The sequence below is a fragment of the Vigna unguiculata genome, chromosome 3 (genome assembly GCF_037176805.1).
Source record: "Vigna unguiculata cultivar grain cowpea cultivar isolate G323 ecotype 2 chromosome 3, ASM3717680v1, whole genome shotgun sequence".
NCBI lineage: Eukaryota > Viridiplantae > Streptophyta > Magnoliopsida > Fabales > Fabaceae > Vigna > Vigna unguiculata.
The window spans coordinates 7,799,777-7,814,748 of record NC_140794.1 but is presented as its reverse complement, the minus strand read 5'-3'; the positions used below and the strand labels follow the sequence as shown (position 1 = coordinate 7,814,748).

General features: G+C 32.5%; 1 protein-coding gene across 2 annotated transcripts; it reads left to right on the top strand.

Moving 5' to 3' along the window:
- The first annotated feature begins 310 nt into the window (after positions 1 to 310).
- On the top strand, positions 311 to 14,215 carry PRP39-2 (Tetratricopeptide repeat (TPR)-like superfamily protein). Of its 2 annotated transcripts, XM_028063555.2 has the most exons (13): positions 311 to 449; positions 1,913 to 2,013; positions 3,420 to 3,649; positions 3,828 to 3,995; positions 5,801 to 6,158; positions 6,244 to 6,387; positions 8,082 to 8,234; positions 8,331 to 8,447; positions 9,968 to 10,048; positions 11,081 to 11,230; positions 11,672 to 13,348; positions 13,612 to 13,671; positions 13,898 to 14,215. In XM_028063555.2, exons 1-13 carry the CDS (start codon positions 428 to 430, stop codon positions 13,991 to 13,993), a joined length of 3,357 nt encoding a protein of 1,118 aa, XP_027919356.2. In that variant the 5' UTR covers positions 311 to 427; the 3' UTR covers positions 13,994 to 14,215. The 2 variants fall into 2 exon arrangements, with proteins under 2 accessions (XP_027919356.2, XP_027919357.2); XM_028063556.2 differs by lacking the exon at positions 3,828 to 3,995.
- Positions 14,216 to 14,972: the final 757 nt, after the last annotated feature.

Here is a 14,972-nt window from a genome sequence, read left to right as displayed (position 1 = left end):
CATAATTCAACTCATTTAAACAATCAAATAAATGCTTTAGAATATAATTTTAAACAATCAAACAAATGCTTTAGAATATAATTTTAATTACTTTAGCAAGACTAAGGTGATTTTTTTTAATATTAAAATTAGTAATTTATAAGTGCAGCAATTTATTGTCTATAATTTATATAAGTTACTCCTGCATTATAATAATTACAAAAGCATCAACTATTATGTAACTAATATTTTTTTTTTAATTTTCGTAAATATCACTTGTTTATTTAACAGTAATAGATAAAAAAAGTTAATAAAAAGAGGTAGAAATTAATAAAGCAGAACTCACAGGAGGGAACGGGGAAAACTCGAACCTATCTTTCTTCTCTTTCCTACTCTCACCTAGACGACGGTGCTGGGTGGTGCCTGTATTCTCTCTCATCGTTCTCTAATGGCACCAATACTTTCGTCAGGTAATCTTTCTTCTTCTTCTTGTTTTTTTTTTTTCCTGATTTTGTTTATTTGTTTGTATGAATGTTCATTATAATAATATGTTCATTATAATAATATTATATTAATAATTATTATATGATTGTTACTCTCTTTGCTATACGTGCATTTCTCTCTTTGCTGAGTTAGACTATTTAAACACAATCTGGGACTGTGCATGTAATTAGTTCGCCGCTGGTTTCTGAGATTATATTAGAGTGCTGTTGAAATCTATCGGATTAAGAGGTGGATTCACACCTAATTCAACTGTTGAAGCTTATTGTAAATTTTAGTTGAGAACTTTAACATTCCTCATGAGACTAGATATTAATAGCCTCTACTCCTACGATAGACTTTGAATGACCCGTAATACCATTTTTAAGAAAAACTTTAGTTTAATTCAACTTTGTAAAATAAAAAAAGTGAGATGTGCATTTTTGTTTTATCTCTAGTTAGTATGAAATCTCCAACATTTTCAGTGGTTAGATATTATCTAAATTACAAATGCACTTAAATCTGAATGTAACTGTTGATTAATGATTGTAAGTTGATTGAAGAATAAAGGTTTGTTGGCAGTGATTCAGAACAAATTAATTGATTCATTTAGAGAATCTGCCAATGTTTATGAAGCGAATAGAAATGCTATGGCGCATTGGAATGTTTCATTGATCCAAGAATTCACTGTTCAGTTCAGTGTTTTATGTTAAATAGTAGCAGGATCCATGGCTGAACTATAAGAGCGAAGTGTAAATTGTCTCAGAATGAAGAATGTGAGTTTACAATAATACGGTTTATTTAGCCAATGTAAAAAACTTCTCTTGACTAATTTGCTAACTGATTTAAGTAATCTATAAATAACACCTTATATTTATGTCTATAATAAATATGTTGCTGCCGACTAAATAGTTTAAGAATTTTGACCTGTGATAAATTGCTTCAAAATCAAACAAAGCTGGAGGTTTAGTGTTGAACGAAGTGAAATTCTGTAAATGGTTGCGTACTTTCATTGCATGTTGGAATCATGGAATATAATAATGGCTTTGTCTGACGTGCATTGGCAGCATATTTATCTGTGCATGAAAAGTTTTAGGCTATTTTTGAAAATACTGTCACTTTATTGTAGCCTGTTAGCAAATTGTTCTAACATTGTATGCTTGTATGTATAACGTAAATAATGACATGTAGGTGAGGTCTTAGCTTCTTATTTGTACTTCCTTACTTCACTACCCTTTATTTTTTAGGAACCTTCTTTGTATGTTTTTTCTTCACCATTTTTTGAGATTACTTGTTAATTAAGAGATGTATATTTATTAGTTACTTCATTGCATTCTAGTTATCGCTCTATGTCTTGTAAAGGTAATTTCTTCATCCCATCAATCTTTTCAACACAGAAAGTTAGTAAAAATGACAGAATTGGGGTTGTCATTTATTTCATTGTTGTTTGAAGGTACTGATGGCAATCTCGATCTTCAAGAAGTTATTTCTAAGGGCTTATCAGGTTTTGATGAATGGACTTTACTGATTTCAGAGGTTGAGAAATTATATCCGGTAAGTTTGATTGCAATAACTGAAAATGGTAATTGGTTTTCTTTTATTTTTTTTCATTTGTTATTGTGATCAACATAACAAACTTATGTTTGATATGCATTGTATGGCTATATTAATTTAGTTTAACCAAACAAATTGAGTAATTAAATTATTGTCTTTGTTGATTGTCTAAAATGTTGGATGATTGCCAAGATAATGTTCTTTAGGCTTCACTGAATGTCAAGATAATGTTTTTTAATCTTTACAATAAAACATATGCACACAAAAATGTTTCAATTCAAATTTAATATGCAATAGTAAAGGGCAAGAGAAAAATACCAAGAATTATATTGATACACCTTCACAACAAGAGAAGCTACATTTAGTTGCCTAATCACCTTGAGTAGATTAATCCACTATACGTTCAAGTTTTACGCGACTAACACAAGAAAACTAGAAAGAATATTCAAAACCGCAACCTTGAATCCTACAAGATCTCTTACAATCACACAAGAAAATGTTAAACCCTACAAGATCACTTGTGAAACCCTATCACAAGAAACAACCTGACCACACTGGAAGGTCTCTTGGACAAGTTGTAGAACAAGACTAGAAGAGAAAAATACAAAGGTGATTTGCCATGTGATTCACTTAATCATTAATTTTGTAAAACAAGTTAGGGAAGTGTTTCTCTCAACTATAGAGTCTTCTCTAGTGTTTAGAATGATTATGAAACTTCTCCAAATTCCATCAATGAAGATAGTGATAATTCTCTTATATAAAGTTGGTAGATTTAATTCATTTGGACAGACTTTGTAGCCCAGGAGACCATTTTTGATTGATTAATTCATATTTTTAATCCATTAAAATCTCTATGTGTCTTTAAGTGATCTTAATGGATTAAATTGCAATTTAATCAAGTAAACCGAGGATAAATTTCCAGTTTTTAAAGGTTTAAGTGAATTTAATTGATTAAAGGTTTAAGTGTTTTTAGTCAATTAAAATGTTCTCCATTCTGAAGGACTTGAAAAACATTTTAATAGATCAAAAAGATTTTTATTCCATTAAGACAACATTGGTCATTTTAAACTTGGTCAAGACACTTCAAAAACAAATTTGTACATCATCTATGCAAGACCAAAGATAGAGAGATCACTTACAACATATTAAACATTAAATTTACGACTTAAGCCCAAGATCAGATCATCATCAACACCCATTGTTCTGCACATGGTGGGTGGTTGGAGGGACCAAATCATCAAGCTTTAAGCTTCTATATCAACATACTAATAATTTTCTTTCTATCTATCTTGAAATATAATTACATATGTGGTTATAGTGAAAGATAGTGTTGATTCATTGTGATTATGGGATTTATGGGTACAACAAAGATTGAGTCAATAATATATTTTCTTCAATTTGTGCAGGCTGATGTGGACAAAATATGTCTGGTTTATAATAATTTCTTGTCCAAATTTCCTTTGTGTCATGGATATTGGAGGAAGTATGCTGCCCACATGACATGCATATCCACCACAGATAAGGTTGTTGAAGTGTTTGAAAAAGCTGTGTTGGCAGCAACATATTCCGTAGGTGTGTGGTTTGATTACTGCAGCTTTGGCATGTCAGCTTTTGAGGACCCATCTGATATTCGGAGGTAAGTATAGTTAACTTGAGAGACTTGTGCACACATTGTAGTAGAAACTGTTTGGATAAATGGTTAGGTGGACCTATTCTAGCAGTATGCATATGTTTCCACACTATCACCTCTTCTAAAGTTGTTACTTTTGCTTATGCTAAGAAAATGAGATGATGTCTTGATGTGTTTTAATCAGATTGTTCACTAGAGCCATTTCCTTTGTTGGGAAGGACTACTTATGTCATGTCTTGTGGGACAAGTATATTCACTTTGAGTTTTCCCAGCAGCAGTGGATTTCTCTTGCTCACATTTATATCCAAACTCTTAAGTTTCCAACTAAAAAGTTGCACCAGTATTATGATAGGTATGCCTTTTATCGTGAAACTTCTTAGTCTCTATAGCTGCTTTGAAAAGCTGATGGAATTGATATTAAAAAATGTTTTTTACTAGGCTATGTGTATGAAGTCATGTATAAATTTTAACCCCATTGTCTTTGTGTTACTTTTTCTCCTTCTTTGCTTGAGGTCTGAGTTAATAATGGTAACTGTGCTACACTTGCATTGTTATGAGGTCTGAAATGTGATGGGTAACTGTGCTACACAGTGCATTCTCTTTGTCAACTTTATTTTTACAAATTTGAGGACAACTTATTGGGTAGAGTGGGCTGCAGAGAGAGAGCGAGGAGGGAGGGAGATACTTTTGAGGAGATAGCTTTTACTTTAACTCTTCCAGTTTGAGTGAGGGAGTTTGTTATGTTACCTTTGGTGAGCCTTACACATTGTGTGGCAAACTAAACTAATTATTTATTTTTGTTATAGATGCTTCAAAGCCTTGTTGTTGTAGGGTAGTAGTAAACTGTTGCTATTAAATATGCTCCATTATTTCTACAAGAAGGATATAAGATAGCATGGAATGTATTAAAATAGATTTTTTATTCTTGTTGTGACTGTTGTGAGGTATCTGTACAAAGCTGTAGATTAATTATATATCTATTTATGCTTTAAACTGATTATTTGTTTTTTGTTATATTATAGGCGTACGCTTGAAAGCCTTGTAGGTGTAGGGTAGTGCACTAGGTCTATTAGACATGTTCGGTTATTTCTACAAGAAATATAAGATGGTATGGACTGTATTAAAAGACATTTTTTATTGCTCTGATGATTGTTGTGAATTATCTGTATAATGCTGTAGATTAATAATGTATTTAGGAATTGTTTTCATGTATCTTGCAAGTTAATTATGCTTTTTCTTTACCTTGGGTGGTTATGTTATGATAGTTATTCCGAAGTTCAGAGGGTTGCATGACTTGGGTGAGCCTAATGGCCTTTATTATGCATTGTGGCAGGCTCTGATTCGGGTCATAACATCTAGTATATTGTATAGTTTTGATTACCTAAAATGTTCTTCATAAGATTTTTTTATAGGGTTTAAAAATTTTAGTACGTTTACTTTGATTTGGGAAATTAATTTTCGATATAGATTAATAAAAAAATACATAATATTTGTCAAAATGTTCTTTCCAATATAATTTATAACCTTAAATTAAATTGAGTTAAATTTTTGTAGATATGGTTCTTCAAGCAGAATAACATTTAAACATATTATTATATACCTGACGTTAGTAATTTTATATACTTATTATTTTTAGAAGTTTATAATTTATATTTGTTGTATATAGTCTTTCATTTAAATGATTTGAATGAGCTGTTTCTTTACCTGTGAATATATATAATTCTCATTAACAATAATACATCATAAAGAGTGTCGTCATGGCTCATTATATTTTAAGTGGTAATTTTTCTCTTGATTAATTATGTAGTAGAACTAAAAATGAAAACAACTTTACAAAAGCATATTTATATCGTAATTGGAAGTACGGATTCTTAACAGGAAGTAGGAAGCAAGTATTTAATTTTTCAACAGTTACTTGTCATCTCTTAGAATCTGTACTTCATATCTTTTATTTTTTTTAGTATTTACTTAGATATTACATCTTTGTTTTAGTCTCTACCTTCATATTGTATTGTTTTGAATGGATCATTGTTCTTATCAAACTGTATAAAGAGTGCATGCTTAACATATGGCTGTGTTGTTTGTGGGTGCCTTTTTTATATTATATATGCATATATTTAAATAATGTGCTAACTAGATATTAATTCTACATTTCAGTTTTAAAAAGTTACTAACCATTCTGGAGGAGGGCATAGCAAACCATGAATTGCAATCTGAGACATGTTTTGATTGCGAAATTCCTATGGTTTCGTGTTACAAGGATGGTGAGATTTATCACATTATCAAAGATATGATGGATTCATCTGTTGGATCGACTAGTTCAGTAGCCCTAAGAAGGTACAGGGCAATTGGAGAAATGCTTTATCATAATGCATGTGAGCTGTATTCGAAAATTAGTCCCTTTGAGGCTAGTATTCGAAGACACTACTTTCATGTTCAGCCCCTTGATGCAAATCAATTGCAGAATTGGCACAATTATCTGGATTTTATTGAACTTCAAGGGGACTTTGACTGGGTAATTTTCCATAGCCCAGAAAATTGTCAATTGCTTATTTGATTTTTATGTTGGCTAAAATCTTTCCTTTCTCCCATTGAGATAGGCTGTGAAACTTTATGAGAGATGTTTGATTGTGTGTGCCAACTATCCTGAATACTGGATGCGTTGTGTGGATTTCATGGAAGCCAAGGGAGGAAGAGAAATCGCAAACTATTCTTTAGACCGAGCAACTGAAATTTATTTGAAGGTATCTTCATATTTATCTCAAGTTGATTGAATTTCTTTTGAATACTCTGCTTCTGCACATGCTTTTTTTGTACTTGAGTGTGTAATATTTACACTCGTTTTAATCAGTTAAATGTGATACCTTGTAAAATCTCAAGTGGCTTGAAGTGAAATTTGCCAATTAAAACTTGATTTTAATTGATTAAAATGTTCTTGTTTTTCCAGCAACTTGAGGAATGTTTTAATTGATTATAATTGTTTTTAATCCAGTAAAAACTTCTACCCTTTAACCTTCAATGAAGCAATCCAAGTTGTTTCTCTACATAATTTTAGCATGACCGAAGGCAACAGCATAATTTACATGACAAGAAACATCAAAATTACAACATTATACTCAAGATTAAATTTCCAAATCAAGTTATGATCATTTGGCACTGGGTGGTTCAAAGCATCAAATATTCTAACATCAAGCTTTTTTGAATCATCAGTCATTTGTCAACAAGATTTCAAGTTCAGGAAATAACCATTCAAGTGGCTGACCAAATTCGTATACAGTTATTAGCACATTAACCTATCTCAAACATTCTCTAGGTTGGAAAAGGTTTATTTTATCTCGGTGAATGATACTCAAATAGTGGTCAATGTTTGTATTTGGAAATTTTTACTGGACTTCAACAATTTACTTCTGAAATATATATATATATATATATATATATATATATATATATATATATATATATATATAAGTTGGAGTTGTTACCTTGGAAAAAGTCAAGTTTCCTTGGGATCAAGAACAAAATTTGCACAGGTTGGAATTGTTACGGGAAGCTGGGTGCATGAATGGTTTTATTAATTTAATAGACCCCTCAAGTTAGTCTTTTGAGCTTCTTGCGAATTTGGGCATAGGGCCTACTACAATCCCTAAAAATTGACTTATAAAACAAGGATGGTCCAACATTATACATTAGCTATATCATTAGTCAATGCAAGATTTCGACACACCTTCTCACTCCTAGGATTGAACATTTGAAGTGTGAACAAATGTGCGTGCCCTAATAGCAACACCTCTAGGAATAAACATCTAAAGTAAAGGCAAATACAGGTGACCAAATCATGGATTTTGGATAAGCTTTGATAATTTCTTGAAATTTGGACTTATGACCTAATTCAAACATAGGAAACCAACTTCTAAAGGACTGTCCAAGTCATGTGAGGATTACTGTGGCCATATAAAACTACAATTTTCTTGTGTCTGAACTGTGATAATTCCTTTTTACGCACTCTTACAGTTCAATATGAAATGGAAGTGATACACTTAGTTAGAGAACCATGTAAAATGATAATCCACAAAATTGCTGATGTGTTCTTCCTGCTCCTCTTCTGCTCCAACTGAAGCTAAACAAAATATCGTGGTTCTATATAAAGAAAATTGGAAATTCTATATAACTTTGTTTTTTATATTCTAGTGTGTGGTTTTATGATGGGAAGGTTACTAATGATAAATAAAAGGAAACTCAACTATGTTTGTCCACCATTCTTTATGGCATGTTGAGTGGTATTTTTGCATTGGTTAATGAATTCTTTTTCAATCCCATTATTTCTTAACTTTAGGCCTAGGTTTTACCCTACTGAAACTTGCTTAGCACCTTTCTTCTTTAGGCTTAGTTTTCATGACCTAAATGCAATGTTTATAGCTCCATCACATGCTTGTTGCAGAGGGTGCCATCAATCCATTTATTCAATGCCAGGTTTAAGGAACAAATAGGAGATGTTTTTGCTGCTCATGCTGCATATGTTCAAAGTGGTAAAGAGAGAGATTCAGACTTTGTGGACAATGTTATATCAAAAGCTAATATGGAAAAACGTTTGGTATGCAATTAGCCTTTAATCCAATTAAAGAAAAAACTGTAACACCCTGATTCGAAAAAGTGACTTTATGTGCTGCTTTATGTTTTTTTATTGCAGGGAAATATAGAGTCAGCTTTCAGTATATACAATGAAGCACTGAAAAAGGCAGCTACAGAGGAAAAGTTACATGCACTCCCTATTTTATACATACATTTCTCTCGGCTAAAATATATTGTAGGTATTATGTGCCTATCTGTTATTAAAGAGTTAGCAATTTGTTTTGACTGTTACTATAAATATTTTGATTATGATAGAAATCACTCAATCAATGTTTTTGTCCTTTTGAGAACATTCATTTTCCTCTATTTATTTCTTTCTTCTAGATTCTAGTAGATGAAGTTTAGTTCTTTGGATGTCACTAATGATAATCCAATTAGAACTTGTGAGAATTCAAGTACAAAAGGAAAATTCGTCTGAGTGAATAATCTGTACTTTGTGAAAAATTTGAGCTAAAAACACATGGTACATTATTTAGTTCCTTAATTTAATGAAAATATTCTTTATGGTATATTTTTTTATTTTATTGAGTATAAGAAATAGGAATATTTCTGACCCTAGGGTCCTCTCAAAATAGAAAAGGGGAACTATCATCCATACCCAAGAAAATAAAAGATCTAAAAGGGGCATAACCTTGAGATGGGAATTTCAGGGGTTAGCAAGTACTGCTTTAGCACTGCATTGGCATTCCACCCATTATAATGCTAACTTCAGTTATGATATCCTGATGCCATAAAGAGGTAGTCAACAGAGGAAAAAGTCAAAGCCATCTTGCTATCAGCAATTTTTTGGTTGGTGAATTTTAGAGACCCTTATCTTTTGATATCCTAAATTCCTTAATGTTGTACACGTTTTCTTTACTTTTTCTTGTCACTAAATTATTGTATATTAGGGGATGCAAACCTCACTTGCAAACTGATTTTGTGAATTTGAGTTAGATTTAAAGTCTATTTTGTAAAATAGTATTAGAGCCTATCCTAGTAAGGGTTGTTGGGCCTATTTTGTCATCTACTATTGAACCACCACAAATATCTAGTTATGCTAAAGATGTTCAGTCCTCGGTGCAAAGGAGAGTGAATTGGAAATCCCACATTGACTAGGAACATGACCAAATTATAGTATATAAGTGAGTGTAAAACTCACCTAACAAGTCGGTTTTTGTGAGGTTGATTTAATGTTAAAATCCACTTTCTAAGATTAGAAATCATGCATAATATATATGATTGTTTGGAAAGCCTTTCTTCTTTTCACTTTTTTTCTCCTCCCTCATAGAATGGAATTCAATGAGAATAACTTTGTAGAATTAAAAGACTTGCATGGGTACTTTTAGGCTGTTATTACTCATTACAATTAGTTATTTTAACTTTTGTATTAAGTGATTGACAAAGGATTGATGTAGGCATATGATAAATATATGAAGAGTTATATGAAATGGAAAACAAAAAAAAATGTCACTTCTATGAAGAATGCTGTTGTCAGTAATAATTAATTAATTCTTTTAAATTTTAAATTTTTACTTTTATTAAATGCTTGCCAAAAGGGTTGAAACAGTCATATCATCATAACTATAGAAAGAAGAGTTTTTTTTTTTTTTTAAATGGAAAACAGGGAAAGCATCTGTTGCCTTTATGACAAATGCTGTTGTCAGGTGTATCTAACTAATTTTGTTTATCATCTGTTCCTTTCTTGGTTTTAAGAGTACAAATAGTGTGGATGCTGCTAGAGATGTCTTAATTGATGGTATCCGAACTTTGCCTCACAACAAATTGCTTCTGGAGGTATGTTTGTAATATTTTATTTAAAGTAGATAAACCTAATCTGGATCTGGTGTGATAAGTATGCATGTATATACACTTTCCAAGGATTAGAACCCTAATCTTTCCAAGTCACCAACAACCAACTTAGTCTGAAACCAGTAGACCACCTAAGCACTTGGGGAACTCATCTTCAAAAACTAGCTATTAAATGTGGGGAACCAAGTACTTAAATACTACACCGAGCATTCCACGGTACTTGATGTGGGCACCTCATAATACCCATGGGGCAAATTAACGCTGACTGAATAAGTAAAAGATTTAGTTGCTACTAACCTACATGGTAAGAACTGAGACAAACCCCCATAAAATGTGACGAGGAAGAATTGTGGGTTTCCAGGTGTCCTGTTTGGCTTAATCAATAAACACTAAATTCTGAATAAAGATAGAAAGAATTTTGTTTTTTAGACCGAATTTGAGTACAAAAACAAGGGTTCCCGTAACACATAGGATTTCCCTTAAGCAAGGAGTTTCCTCCTTTAAAACACAGGAAATAACTATCCGACATCTTTATCTCCTTATACAAGTATGTAACACAACTTATATTCCACAATATCTGTCACTTCGTAACCTATAACTGTCTATTCCAAAATTAATATGAAAATAACTGCCTAATAACTCTCTAGTATAGAATTATAACTGCCTAAATATTCATTTCCACTTAAAGTTATTACACTGAGATGAGAAACTAGAAAGTGGCAGGCAGTTCATATTCCCTTCGGATTGTAGCATTGTTGAAAATGAATTCACGTGCCCATCCAGCAACCTTCTTTTTGAGCTGGTGTGAAACATAGGCTCACTATTAGCTAGTGCTTAAGTAGGCAAGATCACTTTTGGTCACTTGAGAATTGTTATTTCTGTTAAGCTTGTGCTTTCAGGTACAAGCACAGGGATGATTTTATTTTCAGAAGGTAATTTTTTGCATGTGTGGATAAAAGCACTTTTGAATTTAAATCATGATAAATTTTCTTCAGTTGATTTTAAGTACTTTTTCAGGAGTTGATAAAGTTCTCAATGATGCACGGAGGTACAAAGCACATGGCTATAATAGATTCAATTATTGCTGATACAATATCTCCAAGGTCTGATGGATCACAAGGTTTGAGTGCAGAAGATGCAGAGGATATATCAAACTTATACCTGGAGGTTATTTTCTTATGAGTTCAATTATAATAGTCTGTCATTATGATTTAGGATTAAGTAATATAGAGTGCTTTTTTGGTATTTATCAAAATAGTTATTTTTCTCAAGATTCAAGTAGTGAATATTATAAATATATATAAACTTATGCTTGTGCATGGAAGTACTGTTATTTCTGCTATAGTGTATCCACCTTGAAAAAGATTTATACTTTTACTTTATCTCTATTATTTCTTGTAAAAAGGAATCTTTTGTTCCACTGTAGGGTCCTCATCTTGTATTTAGTTTTTGAGTAGAACAAAAGTATTTTAAACATTTGGTTGTTTTTTGGTTTTACTAGTGTTGATCCTTTTTATACTGATATTTCTATTGGGAAACCTTTGCCACTTGAAGTAAGCTTAAATACCTTGAAATTTTTATTCTAACATGTCTATATTAATATACCAGTTTGTTGACTATATCGGAACTATACATGATGTAAGGAAGGCGTGGAATCGGCACATAAAATTATTTCCATACTCTGCTCGGAAAGATTTACATGAGCAATCTGCTAGACATAGAAAATTGCTTAATTTGATGGACAAGCGTGAAGAGATTTCTGTTGTCACTCCTAATCAAGCATCCAGAGATTCTATTTCTGATTTGCAAGCACATATACATAAAAAAGATGAGAAAACGGCATTACTGAAATATTGTGATAACCAGTATGATGCTACTAATGATGGATCACCACTGTTGGGGAAAAATAAAAATTCTGAATCTAATGATACGGATGCATACAAGCTTCAAAGTTTGGAATTAGATCACAGAATAGAAGAAAATGGGAGAGAAATTCCTCTTCCTGTTTCTGAGGAACCAAGGGAGAATGATCCTGAAAATAATGTGTCATCTTCCCATTTAGTGGAAGTAAAAGAGGAATCAACCAGAGTTGTTAAGAATTTAAAAAATAGTTCTGAATCCGATGTTTCATCAGAAGAATTTTTTCGTCAAACTGGCCGTGGAAACCAATCCTCACAAGCTTTTCAAACACCCTCAAATGATAATACTTACTTTTCCAAGGGAAAGTATGAGGTTGAGTCTGAAGAATTGAAGCCAAAGTCTCTGACAAGCATGTCACTGAAACCCCGGGAAAGCTCATGTCCTGATTCAGGACCAATGGTGTCTCAGGAGTGTGTAGCAATTCCAGAAAGCCATAAGGCAAATACTAGAGCAATAATTGGTGGTCATACCATAAATCAGGACAACTCTGCTGGTACTCAAGATTCTGGGTATAAAAAAGTTTACATTGATACAAAAAGCCCATATTCGGCACGCCACCGAGACCAGAGAGCAAGAAAACCATTTCCACCACCTCGGTCTTCTGGTAATAGTGGTGGAAATTGGCATAGAAGGAGAAATGCTGGTCAATTTAAAGGACCCAAATTTGGTTATAGGGGAAATACGGATAGAAAACAGCACCAACGGCAGCAGCTATCTCCACAACAGATTCATCCACCTGAAGGGGGTGCACAAATGGCTGGTGCTCCAGATTACTCCTCTCAACCTGTGTTGCAAGTTCAGCAAAGCAATCCAGGACAAAATCAGTTTCAATCTACTGCGACTACTACTGGGTTAGTGGCAGCTCATTGTTGGCCTATGCAAAACATGCAGATGCAGAACACTTCATCTCAGTCTCAAACACCAGTCAATGCGACATCACTAGTATTACAACATCCGATGCAAGGCAATGGTCAATATGGATATACGCAGAATGCCCAAGAGTATAATCAGTTATACCAATACTATTACTACCAGCAGCAGCAGCAGCAACAACAGCTGCAACTACAACAACAATATATCCAATTACAGCAGCAACCATTCCAGCAAGAACAGTCACAACAACTCCAACATAGTCCGCTGGAACCTCTTCAACCTCAACAGCTCCAACAACTCCAACATAGTTCGCTGGAACCTCTTCAAACGCAACAGCTCCAACATAGTCCGCTGGAACCTCTTCAACCGCAACAGCTCCAACAACAGGTTCTTCAGCAGCAGCAGCAGCAGCAGCAATATTATCAACAGCAGCAACCTCTGCCGCAAGAACTTCCTATTCACATTACACACCAGCAGCAGCCATCAACCCAGGTACATTAAATATCAAAATTATAGGGCTTAGCTGGGGAAGTAGGAAAAGAGAATATGATTATGTGATCATAAAGTGACTTGGTATGTGTAATTTTGTAAAATAAGAAGCACCAGCACCTCTACTGATAAAAGTTCAAGTGGACTTGATTAACGCAGTGGGTGAGACAGAGTCTAGATGAACAATTTTTATTATTACAGTGAGATAGCGGAACAACTTTTCTAAACTCCGTTTGGGCTCAAATCTTTTTTTTTTTTTTTTGCAGTTGCAGCATAGCAACAGTCATCCTGTAGAAAACCAAGGGCAGGCAATATTGACATCGCAGGTGAGTCGAATAATAATTCTTAATAAAAGGTGGTTCTTTGCTGGAGAATGAATTTTTTTTATGTAGGTAGTTCCAATGCGTCTTAATTAGTTGCATATATATATATATATATATATATATATATATATATATATATATATATATATATATATATATATATATATATATATATGGCTTGTTTTCCGGACTATTCTATCATGAACTTGTTTATAATTTGATCATGCAGGGCAACGGAGCAACAGTATCGCAACAATCAGACAGACTTGGATCGATTTCTTCTCCAGTTTTGCATCATCCTCAAGAGAAATCTACCCAAGAGTGACATTTCTTTGTAGATATGACGGAATTTCAATTGTAAAATTAGGTATGGACACTGCAATGGCTTTAGTTCAAAGAAACTTGGTATAAGCATGAAATGTCGGTAAAAGGAAAAAATGCTTGTAGTAATTTACATTTATGAAAGAAAAGCCTTAAATATAATTGTTTTCTGCGACTCCCAAAAATCAATGTCTATGTAATAACAGTTGCCGTTCATTTTTTTAAATTAGTGTGATTGGTTTCACTTTGAAAAAATGATTTTGGAACCAGAATTTTGTTGAATTCTTTATATAAATTGACTTACACTAAGATGTAAGCTTGTTAGTAATATGTAATACTATAAAATGGAAATACAATTTATAGAACAACTAATGAGAAAATAATACAAACTCTTAAGAGGCTATAAAAACCGATAGGGCAGCTTCTTCCTGCATCTTCATAATTTTTTTCATGTTCTCCCATAAATCCCTGTATTCCATATGTAAATTTTGTGTTTCAAAATGTAAAATTTGAAATATACTTCTTATTTTGTATTTGAAATATACAATTCAGAATACAAAAATGATACTGAATACAAAATTTATGGAGGTGCATGTTGAAATTATGGAGGTATAGAAAGAAATTACAATTGGTAATTTAGTAAACTTATTTTGGATCTTTTCTTTCTGCACCAATATAGTTTTTTGATGGTTAAGGACCAAACTTCTCATGCTACCTTGTGTAATTCAAAAAATAACTTTTGGATCCAATAATTTGGAAGTTTTTTTATGAACAAATAACTTGTAGATCGTGCTCAGAAGTTTTCTTTTACGAAAACAATGATTTCTTACACAATTTGAAAGTAAAAAAAAAAAAAAATTACTTTTGAGTTGTGCAATCCAATTTTTTTTTTCCTAAAAAAATGTTTTTGAATTATTCAATCAGAAAACTTCTTTTATGAACGTTAAAATTTTGTTTTGAGAGAAAGTATTAAAGCTGGGCTT

Bases quoted from the DNA above. Each gene is read 5' to 3' on its own strand.
- PRP39-2 (XM_028063555.2), top strand. From the start codon at position 428: ATGGCACCAATACTTTCGTCAG. The intron at 3,650-3,827 runs GTAAGTATAGTT...TGTTTTAATCAG, and splicing joins GACCCATCTGATATTCGGAG to ATTGTTCACTAGAGCCATTT. The intron at 11,231-11,671 runs GTTATTTTCTTA...TTAATATACCAG, and splicing joins TATCAAACTTATACCTGGAG to TTTGTTGACTATATCGGAAC.